We start from the raw sequence: 27,500 nt of genomic DNA, 5'->3' as shown, positions 1-27,500 counted from the left end.
CCCCTCCAAACAAGCTGTTAAAGCACTTTCCGAAGCCTTTGAGAGATCCCGCATCTGAAGCCAACATGGAGCCTCGCACAGACAGCAGCGATGGAGAGATTTCACACCAGAGCAATGCGCTTCAGAACTGGGATAAACACATGACATATCGCAGACGGAAGCAGAAAGAATTGTCTGGTGAGGTTCTTGAGAACTTTGCGTCGGTCGTTGTACCTTTGTTTCTCCACTGGAAAGACGAGGAAAGTGAAGTCTGTATATTTGCTCTTGTAAGACTCGCTCAACTGGCCTGTGGAAAACCTGCTGATGAATCAGGACAAGCATTTGAGAGAGACAAAGGAGCAGAAGGAAATTCTAAATCAAGTCATGCCGCTCGCCTACTCTGGATACGTATGACGCGTTTGATTTTACCGGCCTGCCAGGTTTCCATCCCTTCACTTTCTTCACGCCTGCGTCTCTTTCTCTTTGGAAGGGGTACACTGTGGGCGGCGAGTTTTGGAGCCTCCCGCTGCGTCTCGGCGATGAACTGACCGGTATCGCGACCACACTGACTCAGACCGAGCGAGGCCTAAAGAAACCCATCACACACGTGGGACACCCAGGCACCATACACAGGGAAATGGGTAAACATAGTTTCATCCCTTTAGCCTTGTTATGGAACTCTTTAATGGTTGAATTGGAGCAAATGGAAGCCCTAACGATTTAAGCCCATGCAGAATCTTTTTTTTTTCTACCCCCCTACTTTTGGGGGATATTTTTCATCTTTCAGGAATCGTTTCTACTGAGATCGAGCGTCCAGCTACTCGACCCTGGGCTCAGAGTGCTTTCCTGCAACGCAGGACGCAGGAGCTTGAACACATTGTGGACGACGTGGACTTGAAAAATCTAGTAAGACATTTTTGTCTGTTCTCAGTTACCAATGAAAACAAGTACAATCTAAAGCTATTTCTTTTTATTAAACATGTCGTATGCAAAGCCCAGATAATCATAGTTTTTATGGAACAGTTGACATAATGTAAAAAACGGAGCTGTGTATTATGACTTAAAATATGATGACTTGAGCTAAAGGCGATAATAACTTTATGTTTTCTTTTACCGCAACTGATTTCAGCTTTTAAGGTGACCCCAGGGTTAAGATTCACACATGAACCCACACAGAACTGAACAGGTATCCCTATTTGTCGCCATGATAAATCAGGTGCGATATTCTCTAGCAGACCAGCGGCGAGAGAATGACCAATTTGGACGCCTGCTTCTGCTTGCAGCCATCTTGAACTGATTCAGATTTCAAATAAAATGAAGCATGAGCCTAGTCCTTTCAGGACGCTTTTAGCTAACCAGTTTAACCGATTCGGAAAATTTCAGTTGCCAGTTATTGCTTTATAAAAAGTTTTGTTTGTTACCTAATTTGGTTTGGTTTTTAGGCATGTGTGAGAAGCCTGACGTTAGAGTAGTAAACAGAACATCCATCATTTCTACAGGTCAGTCCTTTCAGGTTTGAGATTTTAAACTTCTGCGAATCAACAGAGAAAACTTTTTCTAATACATTTTATACAGTCGACTGACATGTCATGCTATTTATTCAGAGTGTCCTTATTTTATTTTTTTATTACTTTTTTCAAATTCGGAAATCGGCGCCCATAAGATTACGTTGCAATTTAAATATTTTGGGAAAGACACAGTTTCATCAGTAAGAACATTGTAGAAGTATGTGTAAACATGTTTGACCAAAGCCACGCACTTTAAAAAAAGCAATCCATACAAATTAGGTGCATACTTTTGAATTTGAAGAAAGACAATAAAAATCTCTCATTATTCTGGGATTTAGTAAATAGAAATGCTTTAATCAACCGTTTTGAGCCTCGGTTTTACAAAATCAATATGACATCATGTTTTTTTTCCCCCAGCGTTTACTTGAGTTTATTTTTCCAAACAGTCCATAGATTTAGAAGTTACCTGAGGTATTTGTTTCCCTAAATCCATCATTTCCCACACGATGTGCATAAAGGAATGTATTTCATAGCTGTAGATGGTCTGATTTTATCATTACAGAAACAACTAATGGTGGAGCACTCGGCTCTGTGAAGTGCTCACACCCCCACAGGCTGCCTCACTCGGTTTCTTTGCCGAGTGATCGTTCTGTTCCAGGGCTCTCTGCAGAGAAAACAAGCTCCAGAACGCCAACAACGCACAGCGTTCTTGCGCATTCACGCAGGTTCACGTAACCTTGTAGGCTCACGGGGAATAAACACACTCCCACTCAACTACAAAAAAAATTAGCAAAGTGCTGCAATTATGCAGCAATTATTGCCTGTTAAAAGTACATCGAGTGCACAAGGCTTGCTAAAATGATTAAAGGCACATGGAAACAGCAATTAGGGCTCACGCACAAACAAATTTAGGGTGAGCACGGTTATGAAATCAAGAGTGAGCCAAAGGTAGCGTGGCTGCAGCCTGTTGGGCAGCAGAGTCTGACTTTATGCTCTGCCTGCATTGCAATGAGTCCATCAGCAGCGGCGGCCAGGCCTGAGGTGGTACAAATGTACCTCTATGCACTGACGGTTCCCACTTAATCCTATTAACTCCCTTAATAACAGATATTGATGGTGGCAGTGTTTATTCACATTACCTCCATTTTTTTTTTTTTTTTTTTAATGATTTCAGCTGGTGTCTGGGGGCGGGTGCAGTGTGTTCTGTTGGGCCGGTGGCTAATGTGACGTTTGGGATTTGGGACGGATCGTCTGGTCCACAGCTGACTTGGCTCGGTGACATACTTCTGGCTTGGATTTTACTTGAAAGTCCTCTCAGAGCTGCGATTATCCCTGTTGCTGGTGCAGCTTCTCCTACCGCTCAACCAAGCTTGGAGACAGAGCTTCTGCTCTTACCAGCCGATTCAGCCTTGACCTTTTGCGACCTATCCTCCTTGTGAAGGTGTCAATGACTTCTGGTGCACACCTGCCAAGTCAGCAGTCTTCACCGTAACTGTGTAGCCGACTGACACAGAGCGAGAGACCGTTTGTAACCTTTGCAGGTGCTTTGAGTTGATTAGTTGATTAGAGTGTGACGCCACGGGGTTTCCCATAATGACCTTTTCACAGTATTCTAATTTTATGAGATGCTGAATTTTGGGTTTTCATTATGTTCTTGCTGAGTCACAATCATCAAAATGACATGAAGAAAAGACTTGGAATATATCACTCTGTGTGTGGTGCTTCTATATACGAGTTTCGCTTTCTGAGATGACTGGCAAGAAATATTGCAGCTTCACACGATATACTTTTTTTTTTTGCACGAGTTTGCATGTGATTATGTCAGTAGAGTTTCGCTCTTTGACTAAGTAACAGAAATAAATTAACTTTTTGTGATATTTAAATGAGCTAAGGCACGCCTATAAACCCGGCCTGCGGGACCACTCCGATTGGATCTAAAGCCATCAGTGGGAAAACGCACATGAACGATCCATTAGTAATATCCTAGAACCAGGAGGTGTTTCTTTAGGAATAGTGTAACTGATCAGAGGCGAGCAGTTAAATGTGAGTGGTCCTCATGTTGTGGCTCATCAGGACAAGTGATGTCCTTTGATTTGAAGTCAACCAGGGCAACAACAACTGCATGTGACAATGTTTGCAGGATATGAGTCAACTGGAGGTGATAGGCACCGGAAAGCTGCACACTTCCTTGTCGGAGCGCCAGGATCTCTTACTGCAGAATGAGGAGAAGGAAAACGTTGTTATGGAGGATGAGAAATTGTAAGAAAAAAGTAGCTCTTATCTGTTTTGTTGAGGGAAAACAATATGCTGCCAGTGTTGGTGTGTTTTTTTTTTGTTGTTGTTTTTGATAAACAGCACATTTTTTCTTTAGAATTCAGGTAAATATGTATAAATGTGTAATAATGGCAACAAGTGCTCTGTATTTGTTTGTCTTTTCATTAACCATTTCTTAATGTTGGGATAATGTCTTTGTTGCAGAGAATCACATTTTTGGTGAAATTTTATTTTTCTCAAAAAAAAAAAAAAAATAACAGTCTTATCTCAGAATAAGACAGTTTTTTTTTTGCACAGTGTCACAGCACATCAGTGCCAAACTTTAGTTCTTTTGTCACAAGCCATTCCTTTCCACCACAATCAGTTCAGCTTGTTCATGTCGCTCCGTTTCACGGCAAATATTATTTTAAGGCACAAAGGACAAAGTGGTCCAGTTGATAACCAGAAATATATCAGATCAAGTCAGTAAAATTCACAGATAAAATATACAGTTATGGATATAAAACATGTGAGGATTTTTTTTTTTACAACTGATTATTATTTTAGCCAATAGTTAATTATCTGAAGACTGGATATTGAAATGGCCTGGTGTTCTCATGTTGTATAGTGACAGAGACTCACTGGAGGGAACTGATGACGATCAAGCCCAGGCTTTGCCCTATCCTGCTTTGAGGATTAACGGTCAGCTTGCTGAATGGACTGGACACCCAACGTCTGATAAGGTACTGACATTATGTTTTTCACATTCTCTGGTCAGAAACGTGATATCTCTTAGGAGATAAAAAAACATTTTTTTGGGACAAATGTCTCTCCATGAGAAGAAAACACAAGGTCAACACCTTAAATTCTGCCTTTCCTGCCTTTCCATCCATCAGTAAAGGATCGGAGACAGGTGACGTTTTTCACTGAATAGTTTCACAGTGGAAATAAATTTTACCTTGTGAGCATCTCAAGCCATCTAAGGTCTGCAACCTTTACAATCCAAAGAGCCATTTTTGCCGCAAGTCCAGCGAAACAAAACTTGTTTAGAGCCACAAATGTTACGTGACCTAAGGGGAAATAACATACATCTACTAGGATTTCTGCTGTTATTTTGAAAGAGACTGTTTTATTTCTATTTTTAGCTTTTTAAAATAGAGAAAAACATTTAAAAAAAGGATAGATACGCTCCATGGGATATTTGTGGAAATAATGTAGAAAAGGAAGTAGTTTAAACTTAAAAACAAGAAAATCTATGTTAAAAAATGTCTCCTGTTCCGGAAATTCAATGTAATTATTCTATGACACAAGAGTAATGGCTACTAAAAACCTGCATTTGTTATTTGCTATTTGTATTAAAAACATTAGTCGGCTCTGTTTCATTTTGTAGGCAAAAGCACCGATGGACTTTTAATGAAAATGTTATTGATTAATAACATCAATAACAGTGTCACACCTGTTATTGATGACATGCAGAGAGCATCACCTGCTCTCTGCATGTCGTGTCTTTGTGTTTTCTTCCACTGGACTGATTAGGGAGAAGTTGGAGTCAGTACCTCCGTGCTGTTCAAAACCCAGACCGGGGAAATTGTCTCAACCGACATGGAGCTGCGCAACGAAGGCAACACCGTCATCTTTTACAGCTGGAAGAAGCTTCCGAGACGACTAAGTCTGTCTCACCTGTACCAGCAGAAGGACCGTGTGCGCTTCTACTTCAGATCCTCCTCTGGTACAGATTCACAAACGCGATGGAACACCTGCCGCTGCTGTTTGTGCGTCATGTATTTGTTCATGTGTCAGCCCTTGTCACGCTACCAACACTCAGCCTTTTGCACGTTTTTTTTTTAATTTTATTTCATTAGGCCCGAGCAGCTAAGCGCTGCAAAGGCCTATTGTAATTGCGCTGTTTATTTATTTTATTTTCACTTTAACTCAGGTGTGATTCATCCCAGCGAAACCCAGCAGCTGGAGTTCATATTTAAGTCAGAGGAGCAAGGTCTCTGGACTGAAATCTGGGTACTCAACACCATCCCTGTGTTGTTGCGAGGAGCCTCGATTCAGATCAGGCTGAGTGGGGTGGCCATCAAACTGGACCAAACTGCAGATCAGAGGAGCTTCTTAGAGGTGACTTCACCAGCACAGTGTGTTTCAGAAAGGAATGAAAAAGTCATTTCCGTTCATAGAAAAGTGCACTTTTGTGGCTTCATCTTGTTTCGTGTGTGGGTGTGTGTGCGCGTGTGTGTGTGGGTGTGTGTGCGCGCGTGTGTGTGCGTGTGTGTGTGTTTAACAGAACAAGCTGGAAAAGATTGTTGTGGAAAAGTACTGCCGATCGATGTTGAACGGGCTCGTCAGGGTTATCTACGTCCCTGAAAGGCCCAAGTCACCTGCAGAGCTTTACCTCACTGAAGAACAGCTGTTCCAGAACAAAAACCCCAGGGTACATTACCTCCTGGAGAAAACCTCCTACATTATTCATTTTTCTCAGCTTACTGACTTTCTCGTATAATATTGTTACAACTTTATTCTCGTATGCTTTTCCTTGCCAACAAAAAAGCATTTGGTTACCGCTGACATATTCCTGTCTTAATGTTTGACATCGTTTAAAGTGACTGATTTTCTGAAGCAGACGTGGCTTTTGAACACATTTCAGAAGTTTTTTTGTAGTTTGGAGGTCAGGACTATTTCAAAAACGTAATGTCAGCCTCCTTTATTATTATTATTAGAAATGATGTCAATGTGTTTGGCTCGTTCTCCTCTGACACCCGTTTGTGTTCAAGCGTCGCTCAATCAGCTGTTGGTTTTACATCCATTTAAACATTTTAATTTTTATATAGTGCACCTTCGTTATTTAATCCACCTCGCAGAATGCACCTGCTGTACTACTACAAGTACTAACTTTTAATTTGATGACACCATGCTCGGCAGATGCTAATTAAGTGTTTCAACCATTTTATCCAAACTGCACATTCAAAATTGTTGTTTACTATGGATAAAGGTGTCTTAGCATAATCTTCTGGAACACCTTTTAAAAGTACTGACCATGACGCTGTTGAAAATTGTAAATGGACCAAATATAACTTCGTGGTTAAGCTTGAATACTCCAAAACACGTCTTTGTAGGTCGTCACGTGAATGCGGCCCTGCACCAAACCGCTACCTTCGTTGTGGTAGTTTTGATGTTGTGGTGACTGAGCTGCTTGCCTGTTTTAATCCTCGACACCATGACACGTGTCATTTGAAGCGCATCGGTCATTTCTTCTAATCCCTTTCAGCTCAGTCCTGACGTGTCGTAGGTTTTTCTTTGACAGTGTCTATTGCAGATCCCTAGTCACAGCTCGTGAGTCAGTGTGAGATGACCCAGTAATGGATCCATTCATCGTGCGCTCCGCCTGCTGAAGGCGTTCGTTCTTCCTAAGCAGAGCCGTTATTACAACTCCTATTCATATTAGCACGCTTTGGGGCGAGCTAATTATTTATTATTGATTACAAAGGAGAATGGCTTTAAATGAAATTTTATCCATGTGAGTGGGAAAAAACCCCCACCACCACCTAGAAGTGTGTTAATCAGTTTTGTTAGCTTCTTTAAAGAAGGTCTTTGAAGTGCAACCAAACTTTTAGCTGAAAGCATTGCCTCTTTTCTCTTCTATCGTTGAGATAGAAGAGAAAAGCGTTTCTCATAAAATAGCCAGAGCTACCTTCTGCAAGTCTTTGAAATTGCCTGCTGCTAATGACTGAACTAGAATAAAAAATAATGTTGAATTTATTTTTACAATTTTCAACACACTTTAAAAGATGTGTGTATGTATGTTTTTTATTTATAAACTGACATTTTATCGTTTTACATATCCATATGTTTTAAAATTCAAGAAAACCTTTCACCAAGCATAATGTTTTTTTTCCTCAAACACTGGTGATGCTGTCTTTCACTTTAAAATCTGGAGTTCAATATGAAATGTTTGTTTCTTTTCTCCTTCATTCATAGATTCAGTGTCTAATGTTTTAATGAGATATTTGAATTCTAGTTCAATATTTACTTTATTAGGTTATAATTGTGTGACTATAGAAACCATTACCTTTTAAAAAAAGAAAAACCTCTTCATATCTACAAACTATTTTACTGTTCTGAAAATATTTTTTCCCTCTTATTGAAATATGTGTATTTACTTTGTTTCTTTATTTGCCTTTAAGGATTGTATCATAAATCTTGTAATGTTGTAGGCCAAAGCTGTGCAGAAACAAAGAAAATGTAAAAGTAAACTCTTGAAAGTATTGTTAAATTTATTCCATTGTTATGGTTTTAGTTGCGGTACCATTACCAGCCAGTAGAGGCCCTAAAGACACTGTGGCAACAGGTGAATCCTGAGGGCACCTGGGATCTCTCTTTTAACACTCTTCGACAGGTAATGCTAACATGACGCTTCTAGGTAACTGCTTTGAGCAAACGTAGACCATGTTGCAGCACATCACAGAACAAAAGTAAGACATAAACAGGTCTATGTCATCTATAACACCTGTATAATATTCTGTTTTTATCCTCCAGGCTGTATTGTCTCTGCCTGATGAGGATCCTATCAAAGAAGAGAGCATTTCCCAGCTCAAGTCTCTGCATCTGCAACTTTGTGATCCTCCCGCTAGAAAACACCACCTTCTAACTCCGGCAATTATTGGGTAATAGTACATAGTGCAATACACAAACATGCATTATGCAGGTTCTGTTTTTTACATGTATGTTTTGCGCCTAGAAATTGTACAATAATATTGTTTGTGGTGGTGGTGTTTGGTGCCCTCTGCAGGCGACAACTGTGGATAAACCTTCTGGACTTGATGGGAACTGAAGCCTGCAGGCTCAGAGCTGCGATGGGCCTTCCAGAGAAAGATACTTGGTCTGGTAGGAGGCATGAACTCATAATCCCAGCTCATTGTGACACTCAGCTCTATGACAAAACTACATTATCTTACACTTACTGTGCTATTTCTCCAATCCCTTATAGGGTTTTATTTTGAATCAAGGTAGGGCTGCAACAGTTCATTGGATTAATCGTGATGAACTGATTATTGAAATAATTGTCAACTAGTTCAGTAATTGAATAGTGGCTAACTAGAGCGTAGAGACTCTGAAACATCTCAATTGGTGAAAGAACAACACTCCTCAGAGTAGTAAATTAGCCAAAATTGTGCAAAAAATATATACATTTTGTAGATAAGATAAAAATCCTTCTTTGTTCTACCCAGAACTCTTCAAGTGGCATAGTTTTACTTTCACCTGGTTTAATTTTTTTTTAAAGAAATCTTCTATTAGACGCCTTTCGCTATTCAACTATTGATGAATAAATATTAAATAGGTCAAGTCAAGTAGTAATTCTTTTAGTTGCAGATGCATACTTTGCTACAAATGATCAAGAATGCACTAAACGAATACAATGTTATTGCATTCTAGGCCACAAAATGTTTATTTTCTTATTTTAAAAAATTAATTAAAGTTAATTAGTTGTTTATTTGCATTTTTATTGTATTTAATATACTGCTCAAAATAAGCTTATATGAATAATCTGTAGAATATGGCCATTTTTCTATCTGATTTTTCTATCTGATTACTCGATGACAAATAATCAATTACTAAAATAATCGATAGCTGCAGCCCGAAATCAAAGTCGAAATACAAAATATTTTAGAAATACTGTTCAGAAAATACAAGCCCTTACGTTAATAGATGAGGAAATCTCTACGTGACATGATAGAGAAACAGCCTAAACATTTAGCTCAGTTAGCCTAACAGCATGAACAATGTCATAAAAACACCATCAAAGTCCTGGATGGTTGTGAAAAGCTCCAGAGGGCCAGAACAACAACTTAAATTGGATAAAATGTCTGCTGTTGCTTATATGTTCAGAATATATAAGTTAAATATAATTTAACTAATTAATTAAATTAGTTAAATTATATTTAACTAATTTAATTAATTAGTTAAATACAGATTTAACTAATTAATTTATTCAGTCATTCATTCATTTAAGACGCTTTTTAACTGGCAATCAAGATTGATGAGCCATAAAACCAGACGCTGACTGTTAAAAGATTGCAAAAAGAAAGATCTGATAACTGAAATAACTAAAACACCAAGATATTTTAACTGCTTATATCATACTATATCAAGCACAACATTATATGTATGTATATATATATATATATATATATATTTTTTTTTTTTTTTTTTTTTGCAGGATTCAACAATAATGTCATAATTACATACTTTCCTGCTATGATGAGGCGTTATTGTCTGTTACGATGGACTTCACTTAGAAGGAATCACATTTTCAAATCGAGAGCTGCAGTCCATGTTACAAACTAAACAAAAAAAATTTCTTGAAGAGTACAAGGAGGGATATTTATTTTTTAATTTCGTTTGTAGTTATTGTTACGTATTCTGATGTATCTAAACAGAGATAAAGCCAAATCAAACTATTAACCTTTGGGGGGAAAAAAATAAAAAAAGAGGAAAAAGCTCCACTGCAACAAATTTCAGTAAATTAGCTTCAATTTTCACAGCTCAACTGTTTGTTTTGGACTTTGCATCAGATGAAACATTCTCCTGTTCAGGATTCCTGTTTTCTACATTACGCCCTAGATGTGGGATCTCTGTCGCCCTCCGATGAAAGGAGAGACTCATTGGGTGGAGCAGAGAAGAGAATGAAAATGAAGGAACTCGGCAGATCAGACTCCAAAGAGTATGACAGCTCGTTAGAGGTAAATGCACGTCAGTGTCAGAGTGGCGCAGAAGAGAGGCCGTGTCTGTGTGGCGGCGAATGCCTTTGCAGCTCACTAACCATCACGAACAAAGAGACCGAGGAGAGTTTGCAGTTGTTTTGCCGCGGAGTCGAGAGCACTTTGGATTATAAGCGTGAATTAAATTTGTAACCCACAAAACACATCACTGAATCCAACAGTTGAGCTGATCCGATCATGAGTCAGACTCCACTTTAACCAGGCTGTCAAGCCGTCATCCATTCATCTGCTATCCTAGTGTTTTGTTACTACTGACTGCCGCCCCCACATAACCACACACTCGTCCTCAGAAAGGCACTCGTCTGCAATATTCGTTTATCTTCACTAGATCCTTAAAATTATTATATATATTTTTTTTAGATTTGTCACTTCATATCTGTTCCACGGCTTTGTGGTGAATCTTATCAATTTGCTCGTCTCTGTGATGGTGTGTGACGACAGGCAGAGTCCCGAAGTGATGATCTTCTGTTCTAAGTCGGTACATTTCGCCCAATAACATAGAAAATAAAGGCTTTCTGCCAAGAGTTGTGTCCTTTTTCAGGGTTGTAGAAGTAACTTAGCAACACAGCGGCTGCTCAGTTTTTAATATGAAGACTTGTTTGGACAAAATAATTACGCAACAGTGCCTTTTAACACTTTGCTATATTACAACTACAACTTCTGTGAATTTTATCAGGACTGTATGCTTTAGATGAAAACCAAGTAGAGCACTTATTCTCATACATTTCATATGAAAATCTAAAAACCGGCATATTTATAGCTCATCCTCAGTCAGCCTTATATTATCCGTGAACTTCGGCTTTAACATTTAACCACCTGCATCCACATCAGTTGGGCTTTGACTTTCTAAAATGTGGATGTGCTTTGATCTAAACCTTTCTACGTGGAGCTTTGGCTGTTTAGGGTCATTGTCCTGCTATAGGATATACAGTATATATGATTTGTGGTTGTAACACAAAGAGATGACAAAAATATAAGTGAATATTAATACCCCTCCACCCCTTTCTCCAAATCCCCTTAATCACCAGGAACTTCTTTTCTGACCCTCGTCCTGTAACTTCTGCTCTAACTGCTCACTACTTATTATTCACCATCTTTGACATTTACCAGAAGATCGGCGACGCAGCTTTATCTGTTCGTATTCTGCTGAGCAGATTTTCCTCTCCTTGTAAAGGTTGAGTCATTGGGTAAGGTACAGTTTATTACTCATAGGGCGCCATGGAAACGGAACATTTTGTGACAAATGTGCACCTGCTCTCAGACAGCATGCCAAGGTGTGAATTATTTGCACCTGTGCCACTCCAAGCCATCTTTGACAGATGCTCGCACAGCTACGCGCTAACATCTCTGTTTGCTCTGTAAATTGCAACTGTGTTTAACCGCAACTCGGCATAATCTTTCCACAGTTCTGTGTCACGAAGAACAAAAGAACGGATCACGCAGGCAAGCGTTCCAAAGACAGACAAAATAAGGAGTCTGAGTCTGATTTTAGTTTGTTGTCCGACCTCGAAAACGCAGAAGAAGAAACCCTCTTGATCTACAAAAAAGCTTTGCATAAAAAGGCAAGTTATGTTGTTTTGTTTTGTCACAATGCATCACTGAGAGTTTTATTTTGTTTTTTTTCTTCACTCTGAGACATTCCTGGGTCGGTCTCTGAGGTTCTGATGCTTCATTAAAGTTTCCTTGACTACTACTGAGGAGATAGGAGGTCAAGGGGTCACATAGATGCATCCCCCTGACCCTAGGCTAGTACCTGGGACAGCTGTAGTTCTCTTTAAAGTGTAACTTAACCTCCCGTGAAAGCTTAACCCCGCACACAGACAAATTCTGAAAACTCCACCAAAGTGGGTGGAGTCAAGAGATACTGAGGGGCGTGGCCACGCGTTGGGATAAGCGGAGGTGTTTAATCAGGAGTGTGGTCAGGACGAGGGAAAGCGCTGTTGCCAACTTAGCGACTTGTTGGCAACAGTCAACAAGTTATTGACTGTTATTATTTAGGAACTTTCAAGGCCCTCTACCAACTTTTTATTTTCAGGAAAGGCAACGAGCCCACAAATCTAGCAACATTTTTGACATTGGCGCTAAGACATGAAGCACAAGTTCTTTGATTCCCTTTCCTTTCATAATGTTCAAAAACCAGAAACTGCAAAGAAAGTTATTTTGAACAAAAAAAAAATGAAGGACGCTTCCACAACCACCTGACAGACAGACCACAGTTGGTTGAGACCGAAGTGTTGAGCGACTGAAAGCATGCAGGAGGTTATGAGGTTTGAAGGAAGCGTTGTGTCTGAATGTCGAACTAAAAGCTACAGTATGTACAGGGGACACGTGGAACACCTTGTAGCATGATGTGGAAAAAAAAAAAACATATCTTCAGTGTTAAGAAGAGCAAAGAAGAAATTCTGAGAATGATAAAATTTAAAAAAAAAAAACAGAAATTAGTCAAACGCTCCATTCTTGGAGAGGAGATGAAGGTAGTGGAGCACAACAACAAATATGTGGGTGTAGATATGAACAAAATGCAAGGTTGGAACGAGTTACGTTATAGTCTCTTGTTTTTGGAAGCGTATTTCGAAAGCTTTCCAGAAAGACTTTGTACATATTTGAGAATCCTCTGGTGAAAATGCAAACTTTTTTCTAAATAGCCATCTGCTGGACTATTTGTGTCAGAGTGACACAAACAGTTCCAAAAAACAAAAAAACCTAAATAAAAACTCCTACTGAACTGAAGGGAAACACACACACACACACACACACACACACTGGCTTGATAACAAGCCTCGTGTGAACACCCTGTACTATACTGAGACCAGGTAAGATCCACGGCAAAAAGATCCCATACAGCAGGTCATTCCTGGATCACTCTGCAGCAAGGCCACCAGTAACACTCTGCAAACTGTTATAGATGGATTTATGCCATTAGCGGAAAAAAAAAATTGAGGAAGAACATATTTTTCTTCACATCACATTCCACTTGAGCATTTGTTTTCAATGGATTTGTCTGGTACATTCTCACAACACTAAGTTAATATCTCAGCTACCTGCTAATTATCTCTTATTACCATCCTCTCCCATGTTTTTTGGTAGACCTTTTAAATTCTTTCTTTATGATCACAAACAGTAATTCTGGTCTTAAACTAGCCTATGTTTTGCCTCAGATAGAGGGTCTGGACCCTCGGCTATTGAGAAATGATTCCTCACTGGAGGTATGGACTCTGTTAAAGTCTTAAATTTTAAGTTTTGGTTTGACCCTAAGATAATTTAGCCAGTTTGACGCTATGAAGCTTACCAAAAATTGCCTGTGCTGTAAACGACCACCCATTTGGAAGCGTACAGCCAACTCAGACTGAACGGACATTGCTAAGACTATAGGCAGACTACAATACAGAAAATCGATGTCATCAATCACAAGTCCTCCTGTTTGCTGATTGGCCCGCTTGAAATTCTACCAGAGGAATCCACTTCAGTGGGAGAGAGCCCAGAGGGAGCGGTGAAATGAGAAGAATTGCCAGTAGCCGAGCTAGTCTTAAACTAATCTTAAGATTTTCTTGATGAATTATTCAATTTCCCCCCATGTATTAAACAAAAGTCAAACAAAAGGGACAAGTGAATGAATAATGTATGAAAAGATGCTGAAATTAAGTCTCCGTGTTGGTTTTCTGGCAGGTTTATATTTGGATGGAAGAACTTGTGTGCAATCTGTGTGACCTGATGGAAGAGATTAAGGTGGGTGATGGACAGACCCCACACTGCTGCGCCTGAAAGGCAGGCTGGGTGAAACGAGGAAGGACTAAACAATCAGACGTGACTTTTGTTGACGAATCAATAAAGTTTGTTTTACTGAACACCGAGTATTCGAGTATTTGCTCACGCCTTCAGTCTCCCCTCAGTGGATGCTGTTAATCGCTGACGAAGCAAAAGACGCGCCCCCGTCCCTCCTCTCTGTCACCCGCTTCTCCCCTGCTGCGTGTGTGCAGCTCAGCTCAGCGTGGTTGGCCTGGGAGAGTGAGGGAGGGTGAGTGAGTGAGTGAGTGAGCGGTGTGTTGTAGTTTATCCAATGCGGATTTCACAGTCACCGACTGCCTGCTCGAAAAGCCTCGGATCCTCCAGGATAGGCCGGGATCGCCGCTGAAAGCCTTTTAACTTTACGGCTTTTTTTTTTTTTTTAATTTTGTCTTATTTTTTTTAAATTTATTTTTTGTTTTTACTAACAACAAAAGACCCGCAGTGATCTGGAGACTCTTAAAAGCAGGACGAAGATGCGGGGAAGAGACTTGTCCCTACGCCGCTAGGCTGATCCCGGCAGAGGGGAGAGAGCTGATCTGTGTCTGCGGCAGGAGTTTTGAGAGGAAAGCAGCGGCAGCAGAAAGGCGAGGATGCTCGGCGGTCAGGGCGAGAGATGAGCAGCGGACATGGTAAGAAGCACAACACACACACACACACACACCGTTGCCCTTTAATTTGCGTATTCGTTTTCATTGCATTGCCTCCACCGTCGCTTTACCTTTTAGCATACGTGTGTAATGCAAGAAGGCAATCGATGCTTCACATGGCAAATCCTCGCATCCACCGCATGAGGGGGCGTGTTAAGACGCGTTGGGGGTAAAGAGGGGGAGTTTATGCAGACCTCTGACGGCCCCACTGCCTCCCTCATCTCCCCCTTCATCGCCACCCGCTAAAATCCACCATCATTTCAGTCCTCTACCGGTAACCACTGCTTAGTCACTGCACACCAAGCTCCACCTGCTTATTGCTTTTTCTTATGTAGGCAAGATGTAAAATAATGAAGCGTGCACCTGCTACCCCAGCACGCATGCGCACTTTCGGACAACGGGGTGACGTTAATTCCGAGAAAATGACGCACGGGACTTTAAAACTTGAACATTATTTAAGTCGATAAATGAATTGAAGCCCCACTTTGTCACTTTATTACTGCATTCAGACTCAGTTTCTGGCGTGGGTCACCGTTGAAACCAGATATTTTCATTTGAATAAAAATACATTTCTGACTATCTGAAGTCAAATCAGATCTACGTTTTCTTGTTTTAAATCAGTTAAAATCACTAAAATTATTTCTATTTACTAAATGCCAGAAAACTTTAAAAAAATGTTTTGCAACTTTTTTTGTATGTTGTGTTTAAAGCATTTAATTTGAGCCAAAAAGATAATTTACCTTAACATGATTTGCTTGGATTGTTTCAGTTTAATGAATATTTATTATCCCTAATGGCCCAATGACTTATTGATCTGTGTAATTGAAATAAAAGTTGGCCTATATTTTATATGTTAAACAAGATTATTGAAGGCAGGAATTTTATTTATTTTTTGCTAGTGTTTTATTCTGAGACCAGTCAGGTTTACTTTGTCCCTGCCTAGAATGTAGTATACCACCAGAAAAAAATATTAATAAGAGCAAAAAAATTAGTTTTTCTATATAATAGTGAATTGAAGCTGCTTTTTTTAATTTGTATTGTTTTGATCTCCAAAGATTTTTGCCATCAGGTCAGAGTGAATATTCATTCAAAGATTGAAAAGAGTAATTTCACTGCTTCCTGCCTCTTAATTATCTTTATATCTATTTTATTAAACTGGACACATGGATCTAAAACCTCACAATAGAATAAAAAAACACTGAGTCTACAAAATGTAATCTATTTTTATAGTCACGTGTCAATAATTACAATGTGCTATAAATAATCAACATTTGGTTGAAGAAAACCCAGCCTTGAGCTGACAGAGTAGAGCTCAAAACAGCAGGCCTTTATCACACTGCTACATCAAAAGTGAATTACTAAAACAGGTCGATAACAAATCATGACTACTGCACTAAGCCATACTTCACACCCTAAAGTCCGGTGTGTTATAGAAAAGCATATGAAAAAGTTGATGTAACTGAAAACTTGTATTTCAATAAAAAGACTAAATATACTTTAATTTTATTTGAACTGTTGCACGCTAGTGATAGATGTGTGTGAGTCACAAAATGTTTGCTTTCAACCTAACATTGCTCTGTGTGATTTATTCTGTTAATTCCCAGAATGTCTCCACAGTTTGAGCAAATGCATTATATGAGTCTGCTACGTCTCAGAGGCAAACATCTGGTTATCTTGGGATGCTATTCCACTTTTTGGTTTTATGTGTTATAATCTTTACATCAACACTTTGGCCCTGGGAGTATTTTACACATCACGGGATTTTGACCATCAAATGAAATTTCTCTCGTCATACTGTTTGTATGACAACGTTGAATTCCTCATCAGAGCACTGTTTACGCTCTGTGTGTCGTATTAGTTCCTCAATTTGACATGTTTGCTGTGACGCGAGGCTCAGACGAAGACGACCGAATCATAGTGTTTCCAAACACATTTCCAGTTTTTTAGCACGAGCTAGCGAGTGAGCGTGTGCATCGGTGTGTGAGCCGGTCGAAGATGATTGTGCAGAAAGCTGATACTGATTGCAGCTGCTGAGCATTAGTTCCCTCTTCATACTCGCCCTTCTCTCTGTGTGCCTCTTGCACCTATACAGTCTCCTTCATGCTCGTCCCCTCAGTGTTTTGTAACAGAGCCATCTGCATCTTAGGCTCCCGCTGCTGCTGCTGCTGCTGATGTTGGCTTTTCAGCCAAACGAGGCGTCCTCTGCATCCTTCCAGTGTGAGCGGTTATAGAGCAGCAGTGAACGGTTATCAGACAATTTGATTTTGTGGTTTTAAATAGACTGGATAATAGCACAGTTGCACAAAGTGCTCAATATGGACTCAGGTGATTAAACTATTGGTTTATTTATAGTTTTGTCTTTTTTTTCTGCCTTTTGCCTACAGTATTAAACTAAGACCTAATCAAATAGATTTTTGGGGGGCCGGGGGACGAGGAGTAATACATGTCTAACTAGTAAAGTAAATAAAAGGCCTGAATCAATTTGGATAAGGCTTTAGACAATTTTTTTTAGAATTTATAATAATGTAAATATAAAGATACAAAAATGTTATGCAATGAAATTATACTGTACATGCAAGTCTTTGGTGCAGGGGTGTCTAAAGAGTGGCCCTTAAAACTGTTTTGTTCGACCCCCGATACAAGTCTACAATAGTAAACATTTGGCAAACAGAAAACAACTGAGAACCTAAAAAATTGGAAATTGTCTTTTCCGTTTAAAGGGCAACAGTCCAAAGCCCTTTTTCTGCTTTAGATCTCCAATGACATTCCAATATCATAGAAATTTTAGTTTTTTGTTTGTATATAATGTCTGCATTTTTAATTTTATTTAATGTACGCACAGTACTGCTTGAGAGAGTGAAATATCTGAATATTTAACCTGTCAGCAATAATAAACGAATGATAAAGATTGCTGGATTCCTGGATCTCATTGATTTGTCAGGCTGGAAATAGCACAAAGCAAAGACATAAATGTAATTTTACTTTTTTTTTTAGAAAACTTTGTAAGAGCATTTGTTTACTTCAAGAGCCAACAAAAAAAAACCTTTCTCTGAGGTTCTCCCTGCTTTATTTATTTTAATAATAGACCTACACATTGATTAGCACTTATTTTGATCGCTGTCCTTTGAGAAGGCATCTCAGGACAAGTTTTACTGTACAGCACTATTGACGTACCGGGTACTTTGAAGTGCCTTACAGGAAGAACAAATGAACAGAGGTAAAATAAAACATCTTATGTGACAAAAAAAAAAAGAGAGAGGAAAAAGTGAGCATTTCGGTGATAAAACTTATGCAAATCACAAGACGAGATGGCAGCGGAACAACCTTAGCTTGTTTTCGTTTTCCATTCTGCATATTGCACTCAAAGAATGGCAGCGTGACGCACCGAAAACCTCCCTGGCCTATGACTAAGACATATGCACAGCTATGACAACAGATTAGGTCATGCATGTAGGCACGTGTGACACACTTTGTATGCATCTAAAACGAACAGGCTGCTTATGTTCTTAGGAACATGTTAGGTGATGTTCAGTAGCACTTTTAGCTGTGTTTGTATTCAGATAGATTATTTAAAAAAAGAATCGATTCGTGGAAGAACCTTCACTTGCTTGAACATGTTCACACCACTGTTCAGATTCCAGATTTTTGTGCTGTTTAAAAAAATAAATCAGGGCGTGAAAAATGATTTCAAAACGTTTTCTACATACAGCATGACGCTTATCTTATACAATTTATCTGAAAAACAAATCAGAAAAAAAATATGTTGCAGTAATTTTGGTTGCATGAGTCTACACATCCTTTGACGCTTTGCTGAAACAATTTTTTAAATAAATTTTTTTTTTTTTTTTTTTTTCTCTTGCTCGGTAAAAATATTTACCCACTTTGCCTTGTGAAACCTCTTCAAGTTTTTACGCAAATTTAACAAATTTGGAGAGTTATGCCAAAATAGAAGGGGGTGAGTCCGTTTTTCTGAGAGAAACATTTTGTTTTCAGGTCATTTGGAAACTTTTTGCAAAAATGTTATGACCATTTATCTTTTTAATGCACTGGATTTAGGCGCTAAAATGTTTTTATTTAAGTATAAACTGAAGTTGGAGATTTGAAAGCTATTATCAAATAAGATGTAATGTTAAATCACATCACTAGATGTTTTTTATTCCCTTTTAATTCCAAATTGCTATAGATTTCAGTAAAAAAGAAAGTTCTACTTACTGATTTATTCTATCAATAAATTGCTTATTTCAGACAACGAATGATTTGAAATTCTCAGCTGTTTTATGAATCATCTCATAGCTTTAAGACTCGACGAGCAAAGGGAAGCATTACACTTCACTGGAGAAACATTTCAGACAGAAACAGCCTGTTGACTCTTTTTAACTTTAATCACCCAAATGGAGTATTTTTGTTGTTGTTTCTTTGTATGCATTCACAAATTTAGCTGTTTTTTTTCCCAGGGAAACCAAACCTTTAAAAATGTCTGGCGACAACGGAGAAGAAACAGCTGTTTAGTCAAATCTCAGCTCAGCTACGTCAAAGATTAGGGACAAAGATCGGAGGACAGCAGAGTCTTTATTTCAGAGTAAAGTGTTTGAGAAAGGGATGAAAGATGCTCTGAGTGTAAAAAAAAAAAGAAAAAAAAGCTAAACCGCAAGAGGTGACCTTAGGTTGTGATCCATCCGAGCGTTTCCTAAGGCTATCGGGGAAAAGATCATAAATCTTACAGCGGAAGAAATAGAAAAAGTCAGGTTGCCTTCAAGTCAGATTAGATTGAAACGATTGAGGTCACACTAAATCAGCCTGGGTTTACTGGGTTAATGATGCTTACTGTAATCAGAGGGAGAGCGACAACATCATGGGAGCCCAGAGTCATCAATTCCCCCGTGTTCCCTCTCAAATAGGAGTTTAGAACAGAAAAGTGGGTTGGGAACGTGTATGCGTGCGTGCGTGCGTGCGTGCGTGTGTGTGTGTGTGTGCGTGTGTTTGTGAGTGTAGATTCTGGCCTGGATAAAAATGATTTTCAATTCAAGAAGCTTCATCAGACACCTGAGAGCCAGAAACTATGTGACCTACTTCTGTGTGACTGGGCCGCAGCTCTCCATCAGCAGGCTGTGTTTATGATGCCGAGGAGAAGCTCGCTCACGGTCCCATGTTTAGAAATAAACGTCATTTAAAGTCTGCCAGCTGTTTAGCCGTCCTCAAAAGCACAACTATTTCTGCAGAGCGGAGGAAGGATATTATTATTCCTGGCGATTCATGGGAACAACATCTGACCGGTGCAGAAAAAAAAAAGAAAAAAGCAATGTTTATAAGTTGATTATACAGTCTATTTATACTTTATATACTTTATATATTAATTTATCTCCCTGGCTGTTTGTTGCAGGAGCGCCCTGAGAGTCGTGACAGAGAAGAGGAGCCCTCCCTGGCATAGCTGCCTCTTCTCTCCTTCAGCCTGCTGATCCCCTACCCTCCTTTTTTTAAACTTGTGGAGTATTTGTTTTTGCTTTCGTCACATTTCACCATGACAACCTCCGCCCTGCGACGACAGGTGAAGAACATTGTGCACAACTATTCAGAAGCAGAGATCAAGGTATTTATTGTCTTCTGACTCCTTTAGTGACACCTACAGTGCTCCTGAAAAGTATTTGCCCCATTACGCTTTCTTTTTTTTTTTAATTTTCACTTTTTTTGTGGGCTGCACAGTGGCGCAGTTGTCATAAAGTGATAGTCAGACATTCTCATAAAGAATTCACGGTTTTGTCTATTACTACAAGTAGTTCAGGCCTGAAAGAAGCGAAGCAGTCCCAGACCATCACGCCGCCACCACCATGTTTGACTTCAGTTAGGATGTTTATTTCTCAGAAATGCTGTGTGAGCGTTTCATTACTCCAGACGTAATGAAACGTTCAGCCTTCCAAAATGTTCCACTTTTGTCGCATCAGTCCACAGAATTGATGAGTATTTTCTCCGAACAAATGAAATCATCATCTGAACTCTTTTTTTTTTCTTTTTTTTTTTTTTTGTATTTGTCTAATAAATAAATTTTGTGTGGTTACCTGAAACATTCAGTATCATAAGTAGAAATTTAAAAGCAGAAGAAATCTGTAGGGGGGAGGGCGAATAGATTTTCACCTTACTGCATGTGAGTCAAAATATATTCTGTCCGTTACTTCGGTGTGTTTAAACATTTGGATTGCTTCCTGATGCCGATGCCCGAGGAGAAGCGGAACACTCAGAGATCCCGTTCTTGTCACTGTGAAGGTACGCGAGGCCACTTCCAACGATCCATGGGGCCCGTCGTCGTCTCTCATGTCAGAAATCGCTGACCTGACCTTCAACGTCGTGGCGTTCGCCGAGGTCATGGGGATGGTGTGGAAACGGCTCAACGACAGCGGCAAGAACTGGAGGCACGTCTACAAGGTCTGTTTCTCTACGCCCTGACAACAATATGTGTTCTTTGAAGAGAACTGAAAGTTAAAGCACGTCTGTGCAAATATTTTCCAAAATCCGTGTCTGAGTCCAGGCGCTGACTCTGCTGGATTACCTGCTGAAGACGGGATCGGAGAGGGTAGCCCAGCAGTGCCGGGAAAATGCATTCACCATTCAGGTGCATAATTACTCTTCAGGACAAGCTGCAGTTCAGCTGTTTTTTTTTTTTTTTATCATTATTGTTAGTATTATTATTGACCCTGAAGACCAATTCTTCTCCTGCTGCATCTTATGCTGTAGCTTCTTAAAAAGAAACATAAGCCAAAACCAAAAAAGCATGTAAAAGTCTTCATAATCCTTGAACTTTTACACATTTTTTCAGATTACAACTTTAATGTATTTGACTGAGTCATGATCAGTCAGCACTACAACAGATAATACCGATGTGTTAGAATGGCCTAGTCAAAGTCCAGACCTAAATTCAACCGAGAGTCTGTGGCAAGACTTCAAAAGATTGGATATTTAATGGTGCATTTAAAGCAGCATGATCAAATTTGAGCTATTTTTGCAGTAAATAGTGATTCTTTGAAATATAATTTTTTTTTTACATTCACATTATTCAGATTTTTATTTATAAAAATCTTAAAACCCATCCATTAGTTTTCAGCTCAAAACTGTGTCGTATGCACAATCACATGCGTACAAAACACTGAAGTTTGTGGTAGCGATGTGACAAAATGTGAAGTTCAGGGGAATAAATAGTTAAGAACTAACTTTATTTATTTAGTTACTTTAAATGTGTTTTAAGAAGCTTAATGATCTAATTTCACAATCATCCAAACTATTCATTAAGAGAAGCTTCCTCAGATTCACTGTAACACAGACTGCTAGAGGGGATGTTCCCTGCCAACAGCCATTGTAATCCGCAATAACTCTGTGAAGATTCTGAATTAATGAGTTTCTACATTTAATTTCCCTTTGGGATCAATAAAGAATTTTTAAATTTAAATTAATGCAAAAAGGAGTCAGATTTCGAAAGCTTTTATTGCAGTGTCCTACGTGGTATTTTCAGTTTCTGTTTTAAACAAATATGTTACACACTACTTTTGTTGGCTTTATCATATTACCATAGGCATAATCATCAAACTTATCAGAAATAAACATTAGAAAGATACCGCCTTTTGAATCAGTATAATATTAGCTACAGTTTCTTTTTTAACTACTACAAATTCACCTTTCTATTTTATAATCATTTATCTTTTTACAAGTTTATCATATCTTGGTTCAATACAATACAGCTTTATTTAGCACTTTGAAACATGTAGAAATCCTCCATATATTTGAAATCATGGGTTCGATAATTAGGTTTTGCGCCACTTCTGCTTTAAATATACTATCGAAACCTTAATGGATAAAAAGCCAACCTGTCCTTCCACATTACTCAAAGGTAAAACAAAACAAAAAAAAAAGCTGAACGTGTTAGTAAAACCGTGTCTTTGTGTCTGGCTTTCAGACCCTGCGCGACTTCCAGTACGTGGATCGGGACGGCAGAGACCAGGGGGCGAACGTTAGAGAAAAAGCGCGACAGCTGGTGTGTCTGCTGAAGGACGAGGACCGACTGCGCCAGGAGAGGAGTCAGGCGCTGAAGACCAAGGAGCGAATGGCCGGGGGAGGAACGGGAGGGGGTAGTGGGGGTGGGGTTGGCGGCGGTGGCGGCAGCGGTGGCGGCGTGTACGGAGGTATTCCTCCATCATATCACCCTGGCAGACGTACAAGTCAGCCCAGCATGGCTGTGCTGTACGGGGAGGAATTCAGCCGCTCCAGAGGCTCGCCGTGCTCCTTCAACTGTGAGTTTGACTTCAAACTCATCTGGACCCCTGAACTTTTCTTTGTTTTCTCCTTTAGTCGCTTGTAAAACGTATTATTTAGACTTCTGCCATCTCTAGTTAAGCGCTTTTCTAACCATAGCCAGGTGTTTAAACAGGAGCTCTCCAGTCGGACTTCATTTCTTTACATCTTGTTTCCAAGTATCAGTAGTTCCACATTTTGTGAAGGAATTTTTAAGGATTTGATAATTAGTTGCTTTTTAGCAAACATATTTGCAGCCTCTCCTTCAACACCCTCCTTCCCCCTTCTATCGACCCGATCGCAAAATATTCAAACGAGCTCCTTACCCCCTGGGCTCCGTGCCATTGTGCATCTGTTCCTCACCCCGCCTGTACATGCCTGTTCCCTCTGCAGCCTCGGCCTCGTCTCCCCGCGCCGCTTCAGACCTGGAGCAGGCCCGGCCTCAGACCAGCGGGGAGGAGGAGCTGCAGCTCCAGCTGGCGTTAGCCATGAGCAGAGAGGAGAGTCAGAAGGTAAGACGACAGAGCAGCTAAGAGAAATGGACCTCGCTGTCTCACGCTGTGTTCATCACCTTGGCTCCTGCCAGACCCCTGTGTTGGAGAAAAGAGTCTCTGTGTCACAGCATCAGCATTGTGTAAATGAGTGCAGCCCAGTTTGTAGCTGAACCATGAACTTGAAGATGGTGGAGCTCAACCCGGCGTCATTCAGCGGCGCTCAACCAAAGATGTACCGTAGGTGTGAGTGATGGAACCAGTTTAGCAGCAGCAGTTCTAATGGGGACACACGTTTGATAATGTAGGACTCTCCCATCTTTAAGTTTGACAATTTTGCCTGCGGCTTTGCGTCAGAAGTTAAATAATGCATATTAGAAAAGAGGCTTTTGCTCCTCCGTTTTATTGCTCATGGGAAGGAAACACGAAGCATCGATCTGAGGAAGCTGCACATTCCTTTCCCTCCCTGTTTTCTCCCACACCATCACAGTGATTAGGACAGACAAAATCACAGCACAGATGCATATATATATATATATATATATATATATATATATACATATATTTTTTTTTTTCTTGGCACAACTAACTTTGAGTGGCCATTATGACTAGCAACTTTAAAAAGTATAAGTTGGCCTTACATTAATCACAGGACCTCCTGAAACCTGCAGATGCCCTGATTTACCTTTTAGCTACACGTCCTTATCCAGAGAGGCACAAAGGTTTTGTTGTTCATCTTTACCAGCAGTACCTTGTAGTGTGTAGGGCTCTTTAGAGGAGCCCCCCTCCCCCCACATGAGTTTTTGATGTCTTAATGGTTTTCATTAATGGAAATGTTACAAATGGTTTTAATACTCGTCCACAACATGAGCCCTTCCTTCCCGTTACCATAGTGATGGATGAAGACACACAACTGCAGATTGCTTCAAGCTTTTGTCAAAAGGAGCAAGACAAGGTGCAAACACAGTTAGAAATCTGTCTCCTAACTGCCTGAGAAAAACCTTTATTAATTTTTCAGTGTCGTTTCATATTTTCCTCATATGACACTTTCCTGAAGCTTTATTCCACTATTTGCTTCTCTTTTTTCTTCCTTAATCATCTTTGTTTTTTGGGAGGACTGTCTGCCATGTAGAATCATGATTCCTTTAATGCAATATGAAATCAGTCTTTTTTATATACACATACATATACATATATATATATATATACTCCCAAAGTAACCTCTTGGATGATTTCCCCACTGCTTTGCTCTAAATCACCTCTTTGAAAACCAGCACAAAAAGTCTCCGGTTTGCATTCATTCTGCCAGACGAATCCAAAGTGGTGTTTTGCTAGCGGCGGTGTGCATTCGTGGGCTTGTTGCATTCATGATGTCACTATGCCGCCCCTGCAGGAACAGCGCTGTCGCCAAGGAGACGACTCCCTGTTACAGAAGGCCCTGGACGAGAGCAGGAGAGAGAGCCAGTCAGAGATGCACGAGGTTAGTTTGAAAATGCGTGCATATGAGCCGGACGGCTCGCGTGTGTGTGTGTGTGTGTGTGTGTGTTTGTGTGGTAAATGCAAATTTGTATAGAAAGGTGGGTGGGAGCATTTGTAGGTGGCAGCTGGCAGGCATTTTGAGAATGAAGCAGAGTTTTTCAGCTTGTGTTTTGGAGATACGGAGGAGAAGCGAGACCGTAAAATGGACAAACGTTGACAGGGCTTTGAGAGAGAAAGAGCCGAGGGCTTTGAGAGGAGAACGGGAGAGTTCGCCACAGGATGAGTCCCGTTTCACCTCACTGCTAAATGTCACATTACCCTAAGAGTCCTAATCCGGTTGTACATCTCTCTCTCATATCTCTGTCAAAAAGCCAATCAGACTCACTGACTGTGTTATGTAAATGTCCTCGGGGTGTGTAATTGGCTACACCGTGTTCGCATTACTCTTATCATAGAGAGACAGGTGCTTTCAGCTGCGTCAGTGAGACACCGTGGGAAGTGGGTGTAATGGGTCCCCAGCTGAAAAACTCTGCAGCGTGCTCACATTATCAGGCACACACACAACAAAAACAAACAAAGGCCGTCATATCAGGAATAACAAAACCACTTTCTGTTCACTCTGTTAATTATGACCTTGTCCCATCCCCTCACTGTTCCATGAAGGTCATTTTCAGCTTTTCATGGTGCGTTTTTGCCTTATTTGATGATACAACATGGTGTTTTTAAGGTTTGCCGAAAGCGGAAAACGCTGGCGAGTTGGAGTTTATTATGAATTTTTGTCAGTACACACAATCGAGATTATACACACATGCTCAGACACATGCAAGCTACAAAGCTGATTGATGAACGACCAACAATATCATCCGGCGTGGATGCAAGCTGTTTCCTTATGCAATCTGAAATAAGCTGAAAGGCTGGGAGGATTCTTTTTCTGTCAGTGTTCAAGCACTTGCACCAATCAGGCATAACATTATAACCAATATAATATATATTAGGTGGTAAGTGAAGAGTTTCTTAGAAACGTAGTCCAGCATTAGGATCCGTGTATCTGCATTCCACATTTATTATTTGGGTTAATATCTCTGAAGTTGTAGGAACCATTGGCTTTTTGTAGCCAACCAACAAGACACTGGTATAATTCTGGCTTGACATTTGAGAACTCATTTTAGAAGTGGGGGACATAATTTAAATCAAAGAAAATTCACATTCCTTCAGGTTTGGGAAAACTATTCCAGGAGTTTGTTGGCAGTCTGCCAGTTTAGATGTGTTTGAGACCTTTGACCTGTTGAAACACCCAATCATTTTCAGGTTTCCATTGTCCAGCAGTTATGAGGTGAAGTTGATCAATTTAGTGATGTTTGATTTGTTAATATTTGCTGTACAAAGAACCAGTAGCTCAGTTTGGAGTTGCATTAGATTGCTGTTTGGGTTGAAAGCTTCACCTTTGTGGCCTATGGGCTTGACCTTTGTCTTGTCTGGCAAACATTTTGTTTCATCTGTAACCGCTTGACTTCTTCATGTTGGCAGCTGTGGGTCTCGGTTGAGCCTGAAGCGGTTGGGATCAGGAGCTTCTGTATTTTCTTGCTCAAATTAAACTGTATTTGGATTATCTGTAGGATTCTTTTGAACTGCAGCACAATTCACTACCGACCTCTCTCACGAGTGTGAAAAATCCTTAAACTTCATCTTTCAGTGTTCATTCAGTTCGTTGAGTTCTGTGGCCATTCATTTATTTTTTTTTTTTAGCCTGTTCAACTAACTATTAATGCTTGACTTGTGATTTCGGACTCGGTGCTTAAACACAGATGTGTGAGTAACTGGTAAATGATTAATTGATGCATCTGGTGTGGCATTTTAAATTGCAGTACTTTGAATGTGAAATGAGTAGATATTTTATGATGAGTGCATGAGGTGAAAAACAATATTTGTTGAGCTTTTTTGTTGTTCTTTTTCCTTCTGAATATCAGTTTTTCGTATGTGAACTGCATGAGAGAGTCGTCTGTCATAAATCTTTCGGTTTTTTTCCCCTGCAGTCTGCCATGTTGGAACTGGTGGACATATTTGGATCCTCGTCCGAGCCGCAGCCTCCCTCCAGCGACCCTTGGACAGCAGCTCAGCCTTCTTGTAACATCTCCTCCAACCCCTGGGACTCTGTAGGTGGGTGGCTCATGACAGGAACAGCCACATGTAGGCCAACATGAAACTCAAGGAGTTATATATATATATATATATATATATATATATATATATATATATATATATATATATATATATATATATATATATATATATATATTTTTT

General features: G+C 39.9%; 2 protein-coding genes across 5 annotated transcripts in view; both read left to right on the top strand.

Moving 5' to 3' along the window:
- mycbpap (mycbp associated protein) overlaps positions 1 to 14,367 on the top strand; it is a 16,379-nt gene extending 2,012 nt beyond the window's left edge. For all 3 annotated transcript variants that reach the window (XM_015057021.1, XM_015057020.1, XM_015057022.1), the window contains 15 exons: positions 15 to 177; positions 272 to 387; positions 470 to 620; positions 767 to 885; positions 3,628 to 3,746; positions 4,369 to 4,483; positions 5,277 to 5,469; positions 5,677 to 5,864; positions 6,031 to 6,177; positions 8,041 to 8,139; positions 8,280 to 8,407; positions 8,533 to 8,627; positions 10,365 to 10,483; positions 11,929 to 12,084; positions 14,189 to 14,367. In XM_015057021.1, the coding sequence (XP_014912507.1) occupies positions 15 to 177; positions 272 to 387; positions 470 to 620; positions 767 to 885; positions 3,628 to 3,746; positions 4,369 to 4,483; positions 5,277 to 5,469; positions 5,677 to 5,864; positions 6,031 to 6,177; positions 8,041 to 8,139; positions 8,280 to 8,407; positions 8,533 to 8,627; positions 10,365 to 10,483; positions 11,929 to 12,084; positions 14,189 to 14,284 (2,004 nt within the window). In that variant the 3' untranslated portion in view covers positions 14,285 to 14,367. The remainder of the gene's footprint in view (positions 1 to 14; positions 178 to 271; positions 388 to 469; positions 621 to 766; positions 886 to 3,627; positions 3,747 to 4,368; positions 4,484 to 5,276; positions 5,470 to 5,676; positions 5,865 to 6,030; positions 6,178 to 8,040; positions 8,140 to 8,279; positions 8,408 to 8,532; positions 8,628 to 10,364; positions 10,484 to 11,928; positions 12,085 to 14,188) is intronic.
- A 72-nt stretch (positions 14,368 to 14,439) lies between these two features.
- Positions 14,440 to 27,500, top strand: part of epn3b (epsin 3b) — a 26,305-nt gene continuing 13,244 nt past the window's right edge. For both annotated transcript variants that reach the window (XM_015057024.1, XM_015057023.1), the window contains exons 1-8: positions 14,440 to 14,937; positions 20,336 to 20,542; positions 21,214 to 21,372; positions 21,476 to 21,559; positions 22,895 to 23,228; positions 23,623 to 23,741; positions 25,114 to 25,200; positions 27,233 to 27,356. In XM_015057024.1, coding sequence (XP_014912510.1) covers positions 20,474 to 20,542; positions 21,214 to 21,372; positions 21,476 to 21,559; positions 22,895 to 23,228; positions 23,623 to 23,741; positions 25,114 to 25,200; positions 27,233 to 27,356 — 976 coding nt within the window. In that variant the 5' untranslated portion in view covers positions 14,440 to 14,937; positions 20,336 to 20,473. The remainder of the gene's footprint in view (positions 14,938 to 20,335; positions 20,543 to 21,213; positions 21,373 to 21,475; positions 21,560 to 22,894; positions 23,229 to 23,622; positions 23,742 to 25,113; positions 25,201 to 27,232; positions 27,357 to 27,500) is intronic.

Source organism: Poecilia latipinna, unplaced genomic scaffold (genome assembly GCF_001443285.1).
Source record: "Poecilia latipinna isolate Pla-1442-1.1 unplaced genomic scaffold, P_latipinna-1.0 Scaffold1429, whole genome shotgun sequence".
NCBI lineage: Eukaryota > Metazoa > Chordata > Actinopteri > Cyprinodontiformes > Poeciliidae > Poecilia > Poecilia latipinna.
The sequence above is the reverse complement of the archived record's forward strand: the minus strand, read 5'-3'. Positions and strand labels throughout refer to the sequence as shown.